This window comes from Microplitis demolitor, chromosome 5, assembly GCF_026212275.2.
Source record: "Microplitis demolitor isolate Queensland-Clemson2020A chromosome 5, iyMicDemo2.1a, whole genome shotgun sequence".
Classification (NCBI taxonomy): domain Eukaryota; kingdom Metazoa; phylum Arthropoda; class Insecta; order Hymenoptera; family Braconidae; genus Microplitis; species Microplitis demolitor.
In genome coordinates, this window is record NC_068549.1 from 18,987,607 (window position 1) to 19,000,107 (window position 12,501).

At 28.0% G+C, this 12,501-nt stretch overlaps 3 protein-coding genes across 6 annotated transcripts in view; 1 reads left to right on the forward strand and 2 right to left on the reverse strand.

The window, feature by feature from the left end:
• Positions 1-1,409, reverse strand: part of LOC103569067 (lethal(2) giant larvae protein) — a 26,400-nt gene extending 24,991 nt beyond the window's left edge. Inside the window, exons 1-2 of one of the 4 annotated variants that reach the window (XM_014441413.2) lie at positions 908-1,407; positions 391-836 (exon numbers count right to left, since the gene is read on the reverse strand). In XM_014441413.2, coding sequence (XP_014296899.1) covers positions 391-474 — 84 coding nt within the window. In that variant the 5' untranslated portion in view covers positions 475-836; positions 908-1,407. Of the gene's footprint in view, positions 1-390 lie in introns of all 4 variants that reach the window. The other 3 variants (XM_008546155.3, XM_053738932.1, XM_014441415.2) reach the window with 3 other exon arrangements.
• The window catches only part of LOC103569104 (spermine oxidase), a 14,570-nt gene extending 3,792 nt beyond the window's left edge, over positions 1-10,778 (forward strand). The window contains exons 3-11 of the mRNA XM_053739568.1: positions 6,142-7,024; positions 7,100-7,370; positions 7,534-7,747; positions 7,829-8,065; positions 8,784-8,909; positions 8,979-9,181; positions 9,242-9,362; positions 10,119-10,213; positions 10,748-10,778. Of these exons, the coding sequence (XP_053595543.1) occupies positions 6,823-7,024; positions 7,100-7,370; positions 7,534-7,747; positions 7,829-8,065; positions 8,784-8,909; positions 8,979-9,181; positions 9,242-9,362; positions 10,119-10,213; positions 10,748-10,778 (1,500 nt within the window). The 5' untranslated portion in view covers positions 6,142-6,822. The remainder of the gene's footprint in view (positions 1-6,141; positions 7,025-7,099; positions 7,371-7,533; positions 7,748-7,828; positions 8,066-8,783; positions 8,910-8,978; positions 9,182-9,241; positions 9,363-10,118; positions 10,214-10,747) is intronic.
• On the reverse strand, positions 2,808-5,870 carry LOC103569066 (glutaminyl-peptide cyclotransferase). Its single transcript, XM_053738936.1, has 6 exons — positions 5,657-5,870; positions 5,388-5,531; positions 4,693-4,962; positions 3,875-4,036; positions 3,251-3,476; positions 2,808-3,165 (listed from the first exon to the last, which is right to left on the reverse strand). The coding sequence occupies exons 1-6, from the start codon at positions 5,747-5,749 to the stop codon at positions 3,014-3,016; spliced, it is 1,047 nt and encodes a 348-aa protein (XP_053594911.1). The 5' UTR covers positions 5,750-5,870; the 3' UTR covers positions 2,808-3,013.
• Positions 10,779-12,501: the final 1,723 nt, after the last annotated feature.

Sequence of the window (12,501 nt, forward strand, 5' to 3'; positions counted from 1 at the left end):
ATTTTTTATGAACATGAAGTTAGAAAACAATTAGTAATTTTCAAATTTTATTTTTCAACAAATCAATGACAAAAAAAAAGAAAACTAAATAAAAAATATATGCACATGTAGAAATTTAAAAAATACTGCAATGAAATTTTTTTTTTATAATTTATCGATTTTATAAATTCAAAAAATAACTAGACCTCGACTAAGGTCTCCAGTATTAAAAAAAAATATCAGAGCTGATTTTAAAGCTAGAAAAATAACCAAGTATCACCTGAGAAACCGACACGCGATATACGAGGAAAACGAGAGGATTGGGGCGTCGTTGTAGCCTTCTTTATGGTTCTCGACATTCCAACTTGCGGTTTATTAAACCTAACTGGACCCAGTATTATATTATCTTACCTTTCTAAATGCAAAAAGATCCTTCTGCAATTTTTGACGTTCCGCCGTTGGCTGCTGCCCTTTTCCACGAATAAATTTCAGCATCTTGACGTTTTTAAACTTATTCCAGTTTCCTTTTCAATATGTACGTAAATATATATTTATATATATACACAAATATATATATATATACTTATAATATAACTATCACTTCACTTTACTATCGTTGATGTATAGATTCAACTCCACCTTTACCTTTCACTTTCCGTAAAAGTTGCGATAAAATAAATAAATAAAAAAAAAAAGAAAAAAAAAGAAAAAAAAACTAATCTAAGGTCTGATACAGTCCGCGTGTTGATAAAACCACACAACACAAATGTATATATACATACATATATATTACTGGAGTTTTAACCTCTCGGACACATTTAATAGATAATATATTTTCCACTGTCTGTTTAAAATTCCTGTAATTAAAATATTATTTAATCAACAGTAATTCGCGCGTTAACTTCTATACAATTACAATTTTTTTTACCGTAAATGTCTGATACTCCCGTCACCCGCAGCATGTCGTCTCAGTTAAACGTGTGATATGTCAGCCGCTATATATTTCGCGGCTGTTATTTTAATTCATTTAAATTTTAAAAAACTAAATCACTTAAATTCAAATTCAAAAATAATTATTATTTAAAATTTAAATTAATAACTTTTTATTTTAAATATCGAGCGTGAAAATTTATATTTTTCGTACATCCACAAAAGTGAGGTACGAGTGATAAATAATTAATTATTTAAAATAAAATAACTGTGTAAACGTTTAGTATTTGAAGTCACTACTCCACGTCTCTTGTTCTCGCACTGGCACTCGTGTATTATGTATACGTATGTAGCTTTGGGTTTTAAGTTTGAGTTTGAGTTGGAGCAGCAACGAATAAATCGCGTCCGTCGTTTTGTCGAACCGGCGGTAGTGAGTCGAGTAGTGAAACTAATTCTAAGTTCGGGTAACTTCGGTTGGATACTCGTAGTACTTCGGGTTGAACCGGTTACGGGCGCGTCCAAACGTACGATGACCTCCGCCACTGTTGCCAATCTTGTTCTGTTGAAATTTATTTAACGTTCTGTGGATTTTTTTTTTTTTATGTTGATGACTTTGGGTTGATATTTGATGGCCGCGAGAGGGCAGCACTTGTCGAAGACTTACTTGGGACATAGCAGAGCTGATGTTTAAAAAAAAACGAATGAGTGAATGTAGCAGACAGGAAACAAATTTTGAATTACAAATAAACGAATTAAACAATTAAAAATATTAAAATAAAAAAATGCGCATATGAATTTTTAAATTCTGTAAATGTGCATTTTTTTAATTTTAGTCAATTTACATTTAATTGACTTGATTCAAAATTTTTAAAATTGACAATTGTCAGCTACATTCACTTATTTAAAAAAAAATCGTTTTGAAATCAAATATTATAATTTATGTTATTTATGAGAATAAAAGTATAAAACTAGAAATTTTTAATAAAGAGAAGTAGCATTTATGGTCACTGGTTCATTTTCGGACATTTATGGATGGGCAGTAACTGAATTTTTGAATTTTACTTTTCTAATTAATGATACTGAAGTTAGTTGACGTCTAATAATTTTTTGATTTTTTTGCATAAAAAATTGCACCTGTAGTTTTTGGAATTTTCCACGAGCATATTTTTTTTTTTTATAATTTCTTGTTTGGAAAAAAAAAACGGAAAATTTTCAACTGTGCCAATTTTAGAATCATTTATAATTACACAGTTTTTCGAAAATCATAAAAATTGCTGTAATAAAAATTGATTTATAATAAACTAAAAGAAAAGTAAAATTCAGAAATTTGAATTTTACGACCCAGACTTCCCAGATAAAAAGAGTTCTGTTTTCTGACTTTGCAACTAAGACTTCAATATGAATTTACCATGACGTCTAAAGGAGTTCTTAATTTTGACTTCATAAAGAAGTTAAGAAAAGGATACATTTAGACATCACAAAATTGACGCCTTATTTATGGAGTCTTCAAGAACTCTTAATTAAGAGTTTTTAAAAATGACACCTTTAAGACTTCTTGAGGACGCTTTCAAAAAGACATCGTAAAGTCGCAATTCTGACTTGAATGCTGTCTGGGTTAATACTTTATTTTGGACATTCAATACTTTATTTAAATTAATGAAAAAGTATAAAATAAAATTTCGATTGTAAAAGTGTGATAAAAATATCTTTTCACACATTTTCAAAATTAATTATGTCATTGTGTCTTTTACAAATTCATTCATTTGAAAAAAAAAAAAACTTTTAATTTAAAATACATTGAAATAAAATTAAATATTGAATAGTAAAGGCTATAAACTTTAAATATAAAAACAATAATTGTCATAGAAAAATAAAGCATATAAATTTATACTTTAAAAAATTGTGTAATTTTAGTATAAATATTTTATTTACATTATTGCATAAAATTGAAATAAAATAACTTTAATTTATCAACAATAGGTATTTAAATATAACTATTTAAAAATAGTAAAATCAACAAGACTTTTAAATTAAAAACTAAAAATTAAGTTTAATTAAGTTTTTGATTTTGACTTTTTGTTAACAATTTTAAAGCTTCAGTGTATTACACACTGAGCCCAAAGTAAGTTGCAACGAATACCCGTAGAATTTTATTTAAGTTTTCCGTTGTCGTTAGATCGATATTTTTCAAATTATCACTGGGTTTATGCCACACATCCGGAAATGGGTGCGGTATTAAATGCAGAATTGGTACATCTATAAAATAAATAACATTTGCTTACTTAGTCATGTCATCACTATAATTGATAGTTAATTAAATTAGCTTTAATATAAAACTCACTTTTTTTTAAAAATGGAATATGATCATCTTCGATGTAAGATGACACAGACTGAGGCTGGAAATATTTCCGTGATGGAATATGACCGTCATAATTTTTTAATAGCGACAATTCATGGAGGCGATTTTCTGCTAAAATTAATTGAGAATACCAACGCGCGGTATTGTCAAAGAAATTGTAAAAATTTGGATTTGCTGCTCCCAGTAAATCTAAAAGTACTAAAACATCCTGTAAAATAATTAAATTAATTCGTAGTTTTTTAAAAATCAAATTTTCATACACAGAAAAAAAATATTTCTTGTCACAGAAAATTTTCACTTGTCCCAAGAAATTTCTTGTATTATAAATTTAGAACAAAATTTTTTCGACTTTCTGAAACCAAGAAATTTTTTCTAGTCCTAAGAAGTTTTTTTTTTTTTTTCATTTCATAATGAAAAATATTTTGTGCACTAAGAAATACTTTTTTCCTGTGTAAATATTTTTTAAAATTAGTTGAACATGTGTGCAATTAAACGGTTCTTTTATGATCACAGAATATGAAACCGAACCATGAAAAAAGTTAAACTGAAAGACCGTTAGCAATTTAAAAGTCACAGAAGAAAAAATTCATATGAGTAAATTCTTACCATTTTATCTAAATTACTAATATCATTTTCGTCTCCATAAGTTTGTTTAACAGAATGCCATTTATCAGCTAAATGTCTTGCACCATAGATTGAATCTTTAGGTCCCCATGTATCAAATGCTTCTTCTCCATCGAAGAATATGAACATTAAACTTAAATCAGCCTATAAATTTAAAAAAAACTTATATTTATTTATTGAAGTCTGTGGTAATTAATAAATATACAAAACGAAATGTCATCAGACAACCGTAACAAAAGTAGATTTCTTAAAAATAATTTGGAACCTCCAATATTATTCTATTGGTTTAAATGTAAGTTTAACAGAATCTAATTTAGTCTCTTGATTTAAAAGTTATGAGAATGAAATCATAAAAGGAAAATTTCTTAATTAAAAATTTTAATACTACTCAGTCAAGATTTTATTTAAGCTCAACAAAACTATGGATACTATTGTGATAAGACGCGTCATATTTAATATATATTTACACATAGATAAATTTTTGAACTAATAGTATTCTTGGAATCTAATCGACGAATTAAGACATTGCAAAATTATCTAAAAATTACGCCATGAGGAAACATGAAATCGAGTAAGTTGACTAATAAATCGATGGTTAATCACTAAGTTAGAACTCTCATTTGCATAAATATTCATTCGCGGCATTGGATTTTTCGACTGGCTGTAGAAGTACTGAAACTTGAAGTTTGGATGCTGTATCATGAGAAACATTTCTCATACGACTATCAGAGGTCTCCCATTTATTAGTAGAAGTACTTTAATTAAATTTATATAAAAATTGATTTAAAAATAATACCAACATTTTTGAGTGGTTCCAATTGACTTTTCATAACAGTAGCCAAGTTTATTAATTGAGCACAAGGTACTGCACTGTCCGTAGCTCCAACAAAGTTACCTTCTCTAGTATATTTCGAGTCATAATGGCAAGCTAAGCTCAAATATCTCTTAGCATTTGGATTTAATGTTGCGATAATATTTTCAAATTTTAATTTTCCAAATGTTGGGGTCACATCATAAAATTCGTCTCTCTCTATACTCCAGCCAAGATTTTTCATCGTTTTTTTTATATACTAAAAAATAAATTAATTAATTAATTAATAACTATAGCATCAATAAATACTAATTTGTTAAAATCATTTATGATCTTGAAGTTCTTTTATTTAAAAAAATGATTTGGAATAATTCAAAACAATTTGAATCGACTAATATATAGATATACACTTAACATAGAGGAAATCATTTTTCTTAATCAGGGTTAGTCGACAATTAACAATTTTCAGATTTTTTTCCAACAAATCAATAATAAAAAAAAAAAAAAAAAAAAATAAACAAATAAATAAATAAAAAAAAACTAAAAATATGGGCGTGTAGAAAATTATAAAATCTACAGATGCAATTTTTTTAAATATTTTTTTTTTTATAATTTATCATTTCTAAAAAAAATCAAGAAAATATTAGACGTCAGTTAACTTGAGTATCATGAATATTTACATACATTTTTAACTTTAGCATGATTTAAACTACCAACGACTCTGACAATACAAATTTCATTTAAAACCTCCTCTACGTGCGACACATTTGACAATGAAGCGAGAGTTTGAATTTGTGTGTTCGATAAATTTTTGGCCACGTGCTCATGCTGAAAAAAATAAACAATAATATTATCATAATATTACTTATCAATAACATAACATATGATACATATTTAAATAATAACAATAGTATTTAAATAAATAAAAATATACATAAACATATGGTACGAACTTTGGCATTACGGAACGACAAAGGGAAATTATTTTGTGACGTTACACAAGAAACTAATGATAGTAAAAAAAAGTTTAACCATAATCGGTACATTTTGACAGCATGAGAGTTTCGATTGGACTGGATACTACTTTCAGTAATAAATGATGACACGTTAACATGTTGCTCGGTCTAATTCTGTAGACGCCATTTTACTTTTCCCTACTCAAGGTTTTTAATCCTTTTACTGGCGCACGCGCGTTAATTTTTTTCATCGTTGAATTGTTTGATTTCGTCAGGACAATCAAATAAATTATTCATCTCCGTTCAATGTACCAAAGTATGTATTTAAACGTGTCATCTTAGATCTTACTCTCTATGATGATTTCAATTTAAATCTTGAGGATTTTAAACGGACTATTGCGCTGGAAATTTTAACGGCGATTCGCGCCAAATTATAATCTATACAGTACGATATTAATTTAGTTAAATTTTTATTATTACAGTATATTCGAGATTTGTATAATGAAGATCCATACACAGATGAAATTTATCAGTTAGGAAATCTTTGAGCTACGGCAGTTCGTCCACCAAACCAATAAAATTTGTCTTATTCAAATATGGTACCGGCTTTCGTCTCTAAGCGGGTGAAAGAATTCTAAATAACTTCTGCCATTAATATTCAATAAGAGAAGTCATGACTTTAACGTATTGTTATACAAATTGAATACTAAATATATAGACGTTTACCATCTTTTCTTCAGAAATAATAAAATTTAAAAATATTAAAAACATTAAACATCAAAAAATTATAAAATATTCAGTACAATTTTGAGCTCATACTATCAATATTAAGAGCTGGAACAACGCCATTGGAGTTTTTCATGCTAAAGCATTTTAAATTTGAAAAACAGACCCTAAAGTCATTGCTGCTATATATATACATTTTTAGGGGCATTGCTGTCCTCTAACAATGAGTAAAACATAAAATATACATATATATGTATATGTTGTGAAGTCTATTTAAATTGATAACCTAATTGAGAAAAAATTACATGAACTTTAACATTGATATAATGAAGTTAATGATCATATGCATCATATCTATCTATTTATGAAATAGGCCTCAATGACAACAGACTACGTTTGTAACGTCATCATATTCTGTCACTTGCTTTTGTGTAACAATGAGAATATCACTTTTATTTTATATTTACCTCATAGACTGTGTGACGTCTTCTGAAGAAAACTCTCCAAGAATAATAATTGTTGGTTCAGGTGCATCTGGTATTGCAGCAGCTTCAAGACTTCTTTTAAATGGATTTTCTGATATCACTATTTTTGAAGCAGAAAATAGAATTGGCGGGAGAATTTTTTCTACAAAAATCGGTATATATAATTTTGTTGTATTATATTACTATTTATTGCTGACAATTAATTATAACTATTAATTTTATACTCAAGGTGAATATTTAGTCGACATAGGAGCCGAGTGGGTTCATGGAGAAAAAAATAATGTTGCATTTAGATTAGCGTGGCCGTTGGATCTTCTTGAAAAATCAACTGAACATGGAGGGTTTAAATGGACAAATAAAATTTTTGGATCATCAGGGCACATAATACCTGAAGAAATAGCAACTCCGCTATTATTTTATGTTGATGAGGAGAAAAAAGATGAGTTCGGAGATATAAACAAATTAAAAACTGGCTCATTTGGCGAATTTGTAGAAATTCAGTGAGTATACTATGATTGTTTAAATTCGATACCACGGAAAAAATTCTTGGTAACCGTAAGATAAGATGATACATGGAAAAAAAAGTTCTATAGAAACTACAGAAAAGTCTGTACAGTTTACAAAAGTTTATGTAAACTAGTTTATTTTTTTTCTGTTTTTTAGATTTAATCGTTACTTTAAAAAACATCCAGAAATAACTCCTGATCTCCATAAGCCATTGTTACATTTATTAGATTTGTTAACATTGATATCAGGTGCTGGAAAAACTTGGCATGAAATTTCATTAAAAGGTCCAAAAGATTACGACTACTCGGAAGGCGATCAACTAATTAATTGGAAAGAACGAAGTTACACTACTATTTTAGATATACTTATGGTTTTTTATTATTCTATATATAAATCATCATTATTATTATTATTATTAGTTACTAATTATCATAATATTAATTAATGGTAGAAAAAATATCCAAATCCAGAAGAAGAACTTGCAGTAAAAAATGCAACTAAATTAAATACCAAAGTTACTGAAATAAAATTGAATAAAAATCACCCTGTTGTCAAAGTGACAACTGCTAACGGGCAAGAATATTTTGCTGATCACGTAATAGTAACAGTATCTTTAGGTGTACTTCAAAAAAATTGTGATAAATTATTCAGTCCGCCGCTGCCTAAAACAAAACTAAATGCAATTAAAGTAATAATTACAGATATAATTTTTTTTATTTCCCGTGTAAAAAAAAAATCGTTTCAAAAAGATTCCAAAAAAGTTCGACATGTCCCGGTCAAAAAATAACAAAAAAAGTAAGTGTAGTCAAATTCAATAAAAAAAAAAATTATAGCAGTCAAATTCAGGTTATTTTTGTTAAAAGCAAGCCACAAAAGTCAAAATCAAAGTATTTTTTGGACCCGGCATGGAACTTAACTTGAGACAGATTAGAACTTTGAATGGAACTTTTTTTAACTTTTGTATTTTTGATGTTAATAAAAAGATTATGTGGGATTTTATGTGAGCGAATTTTGAGTAGAAAACGAGCGTTTTTAAAAAATGATTCTCAAAACGTATTTTTACGGAATTCTACCTTCGCTTCAAAAAAATTCGAAAACTTATAATTTGGAATTTTTTATGAACATTTTTTGATTCTTATGGAGCTATTGGTTTCTAATGGAAAGTTTTCGATACGAGGGTAAAATGTAGTAAAAAAAAAAATTCAAAAATATGTTTTAAAAACTTTTTTTCTTTATTTAAACTTCGAACATATAAAGTCCTAGATAAACTTTTATTTTTACTATCAAAACTACAAAAATTAAAAAAAAAAATTCGAATGTGTTTCAAGTTTAGAAGTTCTACAAGTCGAACTTTTTTGGAACGAATCTTTTTTACACGAGGCTTTCAATTATAAATTTCTTTTTAGAATTATTCTTTTGGGCATACAGCTAAAATAATTATTTATTATGATAATCCTTGGTGGTTAGATGATCCAGTTTATAGCAGATCTATTTACTGGACTGAAGAAGATAGAAGGAAAATTGAAAATGACGTAGGAATTTAAATACTCAATATTTTAATCACATCAATATTTTTATTGTAATTATAATTTTATTTTTAGCCGCAAAAAAGGTGGATGCTGGGAATATCTGAGGGAGTGAGGGTCGAATACAGGCCGAAATTAATTCTTTTTTGGGTAACTGGGCCGTATGTAACTGAGATGGAATTGATTCCTGAACAATTGTTCCGACAGCAAGTAAAACAATTTATTAAAAAATTTTTTGGAAAAGCCTATAAGCTTACAGAGCCGGCGATAATAAAGCGGTATATTTTGTTATAAATATAAATGCTTAATTATTCATTAACAAGCGATTTCTTTTTTAGGAGTCTTTGGAATACAAATGAAAATTTTTTAGGAACTTACAGCTTCCGCGGGCTACAAGCTGATGCCGCTGATGTTCATATTGAAGATTTGGCTGAACCAGTTGTACAATACAATAAACCTGTTTGTATTTTAATCATAAGTACTGTAGGATGTGCAATTAATTTCAATTATTCGTATCAAATTGAACGTTGAAATCAATCAAAAGCTCGAATCGAATGATAAAAAAAAATTAACTACTTGTTAATTTTGTTAATTATTCCCAAGTTTACGAATTGTTGTAGGGAAGAGTGGGACAAATTGAGAAACGAATTTTTAATGAAAACAAATTTTTTTTTGTAAATGTTATATAGTCTCTAAAAAATATGGGGCATGTTGGTTACCCCTAAACAGTACAAAGATTTCAAAATTTAATAAAAAAAAAAGATTTTCATGTTTGTTTTTAAAGTTATATTTCACGGAGAAATTATTTGTCGGCCATTTTTAGATATGTTTAGTAGTCAGTTTCGGGCTTGTGTTTACTACTTGGGGCTTTTATCAGCCAACATTCGGCCTAGAAGAAAATTTATTATTTTTTTACCCGGGGTATATACCTTAACATTTTTTCGAAAAGCCGTTTTAAACTATTTTCAAGCTCAAGGCCTGATTTGACGCGTCTGTCAAGCCTAAAGGCCCTGAAAAGTGAAATATGACGACCTTTCAGTCTGAGTTCCGGCCCATTTTATAATGTATTTTAAATAGCCACTTTTTTAACTGTTGGCTAGCAACTTATTCAGTTTGAAATAATGCTGAAACTTTTCGACTCGAGTATTCGCACATTCTTTATAAAAATATTTTGCAATCAAAATAAATTTATTGATAATTTTATTTTTTATATAGGTACTGCAGTTCGCTGGTGAAGCTACCACCCATAAATATAGTACAGTTCACGGAGCTATTGAATCCGGATGGCGTGAAGCTAATCGTATAATAAAGTATTATAGTAAAAAAAAGATAATTATTAAAAAGTAAATTTATTTAAACATTAATTTTAAATAACCTACTGTAATATTTTGTAAAAACTATTCGTTAGTTTTGTTTCAATAGTCATAATAATTATGTATTTATATTTATAACTTACAAATCGTCATAAATTCTAAACTAACCCGAGTCGAAAAATTTAGTGTTTTAAATCAAATAAAAATTTTAAGTTAGTTCTGTTCAATTTTACTTTTCATTTGTATTTAACTTGCTAAATTTAGTCGAGTTTGATCCGTACTATTTATTATTTAAACTATTTTCAAACTTGTTTTCAATAATTTTTAGTTTGGTTTTGGTTACCTCTAGATCAAAATTAAATTTTTCTCTACAAACTTTATTACTCTTAACCAGACTAGTCTAGCGGATCCGATCCCACTAAAGTACAGTAAAACTACACTTATTTTACACCACAGCTGATTCAGTGGAAATTTAAATTGTACGCCTAAATTACATCCTATACAATGTATTAAATGAATTGTAAATTTCAGTTCATATAGTAGAGACTATGCTTCTTATTAATATAATTTTTTATTGTAAGTCCAAGTTTGATTTCTAAGAAAATTATTCATAGAGGCAATGATAATAACTACTAATGCTATGATGTAAAATAGGACATAATATTTTACCATCAAAAAATGTACTTATCACTCTGTCAAATAACAGAAGAGTATTCGTGCCAAAATTGCTTCTAGCATTGGATGGAATAAAACAGTTCTGAGATAAGTTTCTTACCAGGGACACTACAACTGGTGGGCGCGATCTCGTGGCGAGCATTGAACTACTTCCACTACTGCTTATAGCACCAGTGACTTCCCTCTTTTACATATATACTAGGGTGTTCCGAAAAAAAAATCGATAATTTTTTTTTTTTCGATCATCGATTTCAACGTTTTCCCATTTAAATAACATGGGAAAACTATTTTTTTACATTATTTATGGCTGCAAACTGTGAAGATTTTTTTTGCTGACATTATTGATCACTGAAACTTCTCAAGCAATAAATTGTCTATAAATAAGTCCGAAGTATCAAATCTGTGCAGTCAATATTTCGCCTATTAATGACGTTAGAAAATGCGAATTTTCGATCGTCTTTAGATAAAAAACAGCTTCTAAATTTTATGAAATTTTGAAGATCGACCAATTAGTCCAAACATATCTAGTTAGACTAAAATCAGATCAAATTTTTTGACTCAGGAAACACATAATTAAAGAAAAATCTATAAAGTAGAAGCCCTTATATCCGCTCACTTTTTATTGAAGTGAGATTTAATCACTCAATATAAATTAATAAATAAAATAAAAGCCCATATTTATTTTATAGTTATTTTTTCAATTTTCGAGTATTAGAATAAAATTTAAGTTTGAAGAATGAATGAAAAATTTCTCGGGAAAAAAAATATACACAGAGAAAGGAGGAGTCGTTGGTACTAGACAACGGCAACGGGAGTAGTTCGGTGCTTGCCACTAGATAGCGCCTACCTTTTGACATGTCCCTGTTAAGAAACTTAGTTAGAAGGTTTATATTCCAAACTTAAAAGCGGTATTCGTACCTATATGTCTATCATACGATAAAGTGACTAGTATCTTTTTTTCTGGTTAACATTTAGGGAATTCTATTTTTCAAATAATTTTCACATTTTTGAAGGTTTGGTTCAAATGGTTGAACATTAATTTTTTGAACAGCCGATGTTTTTTCCTTTATTATTTCTTTCTTTTCTGGAGTTTAGCACATAAAATTCCTGCTCTTCTCTGCCACTTCTGTTGACATTTAAAAATATTTATTAACTAAAATACTCATAAGTAATTTAAAAAGATTAATTTATTCTTTAATTCAACGGCGTTACCTTTTATTCATTGCTGATGAATGACCTGCCGTCGCTATATTTTTCATGTAATGATTGTTGTTCTAAGACATCGGTATGTTTGATAGCCGTTTGTAATCGGCATTGCTGTTTCAATTCTTCACGACAAGTGTTTTGATTTTAACGACAGCGTTTGCTGGAGGAGAATTATCCAACTCATTTGCGAAGCAAATCCTTTCCTTATATATAAGTTTCTTAATTAAATCTATTATAATTTGATTATAAATTGTCTTTGAAAATAGTCATTTAATTAAAATTTATAATCTATTATAAAATAATTTGATACATCATATTTTAATATATTTAGATTCACAAATAATTATTAATCAATAATAATATTTTTAGTTGTAATTTTTTTTCATAAAAATTTTAAAAAATCA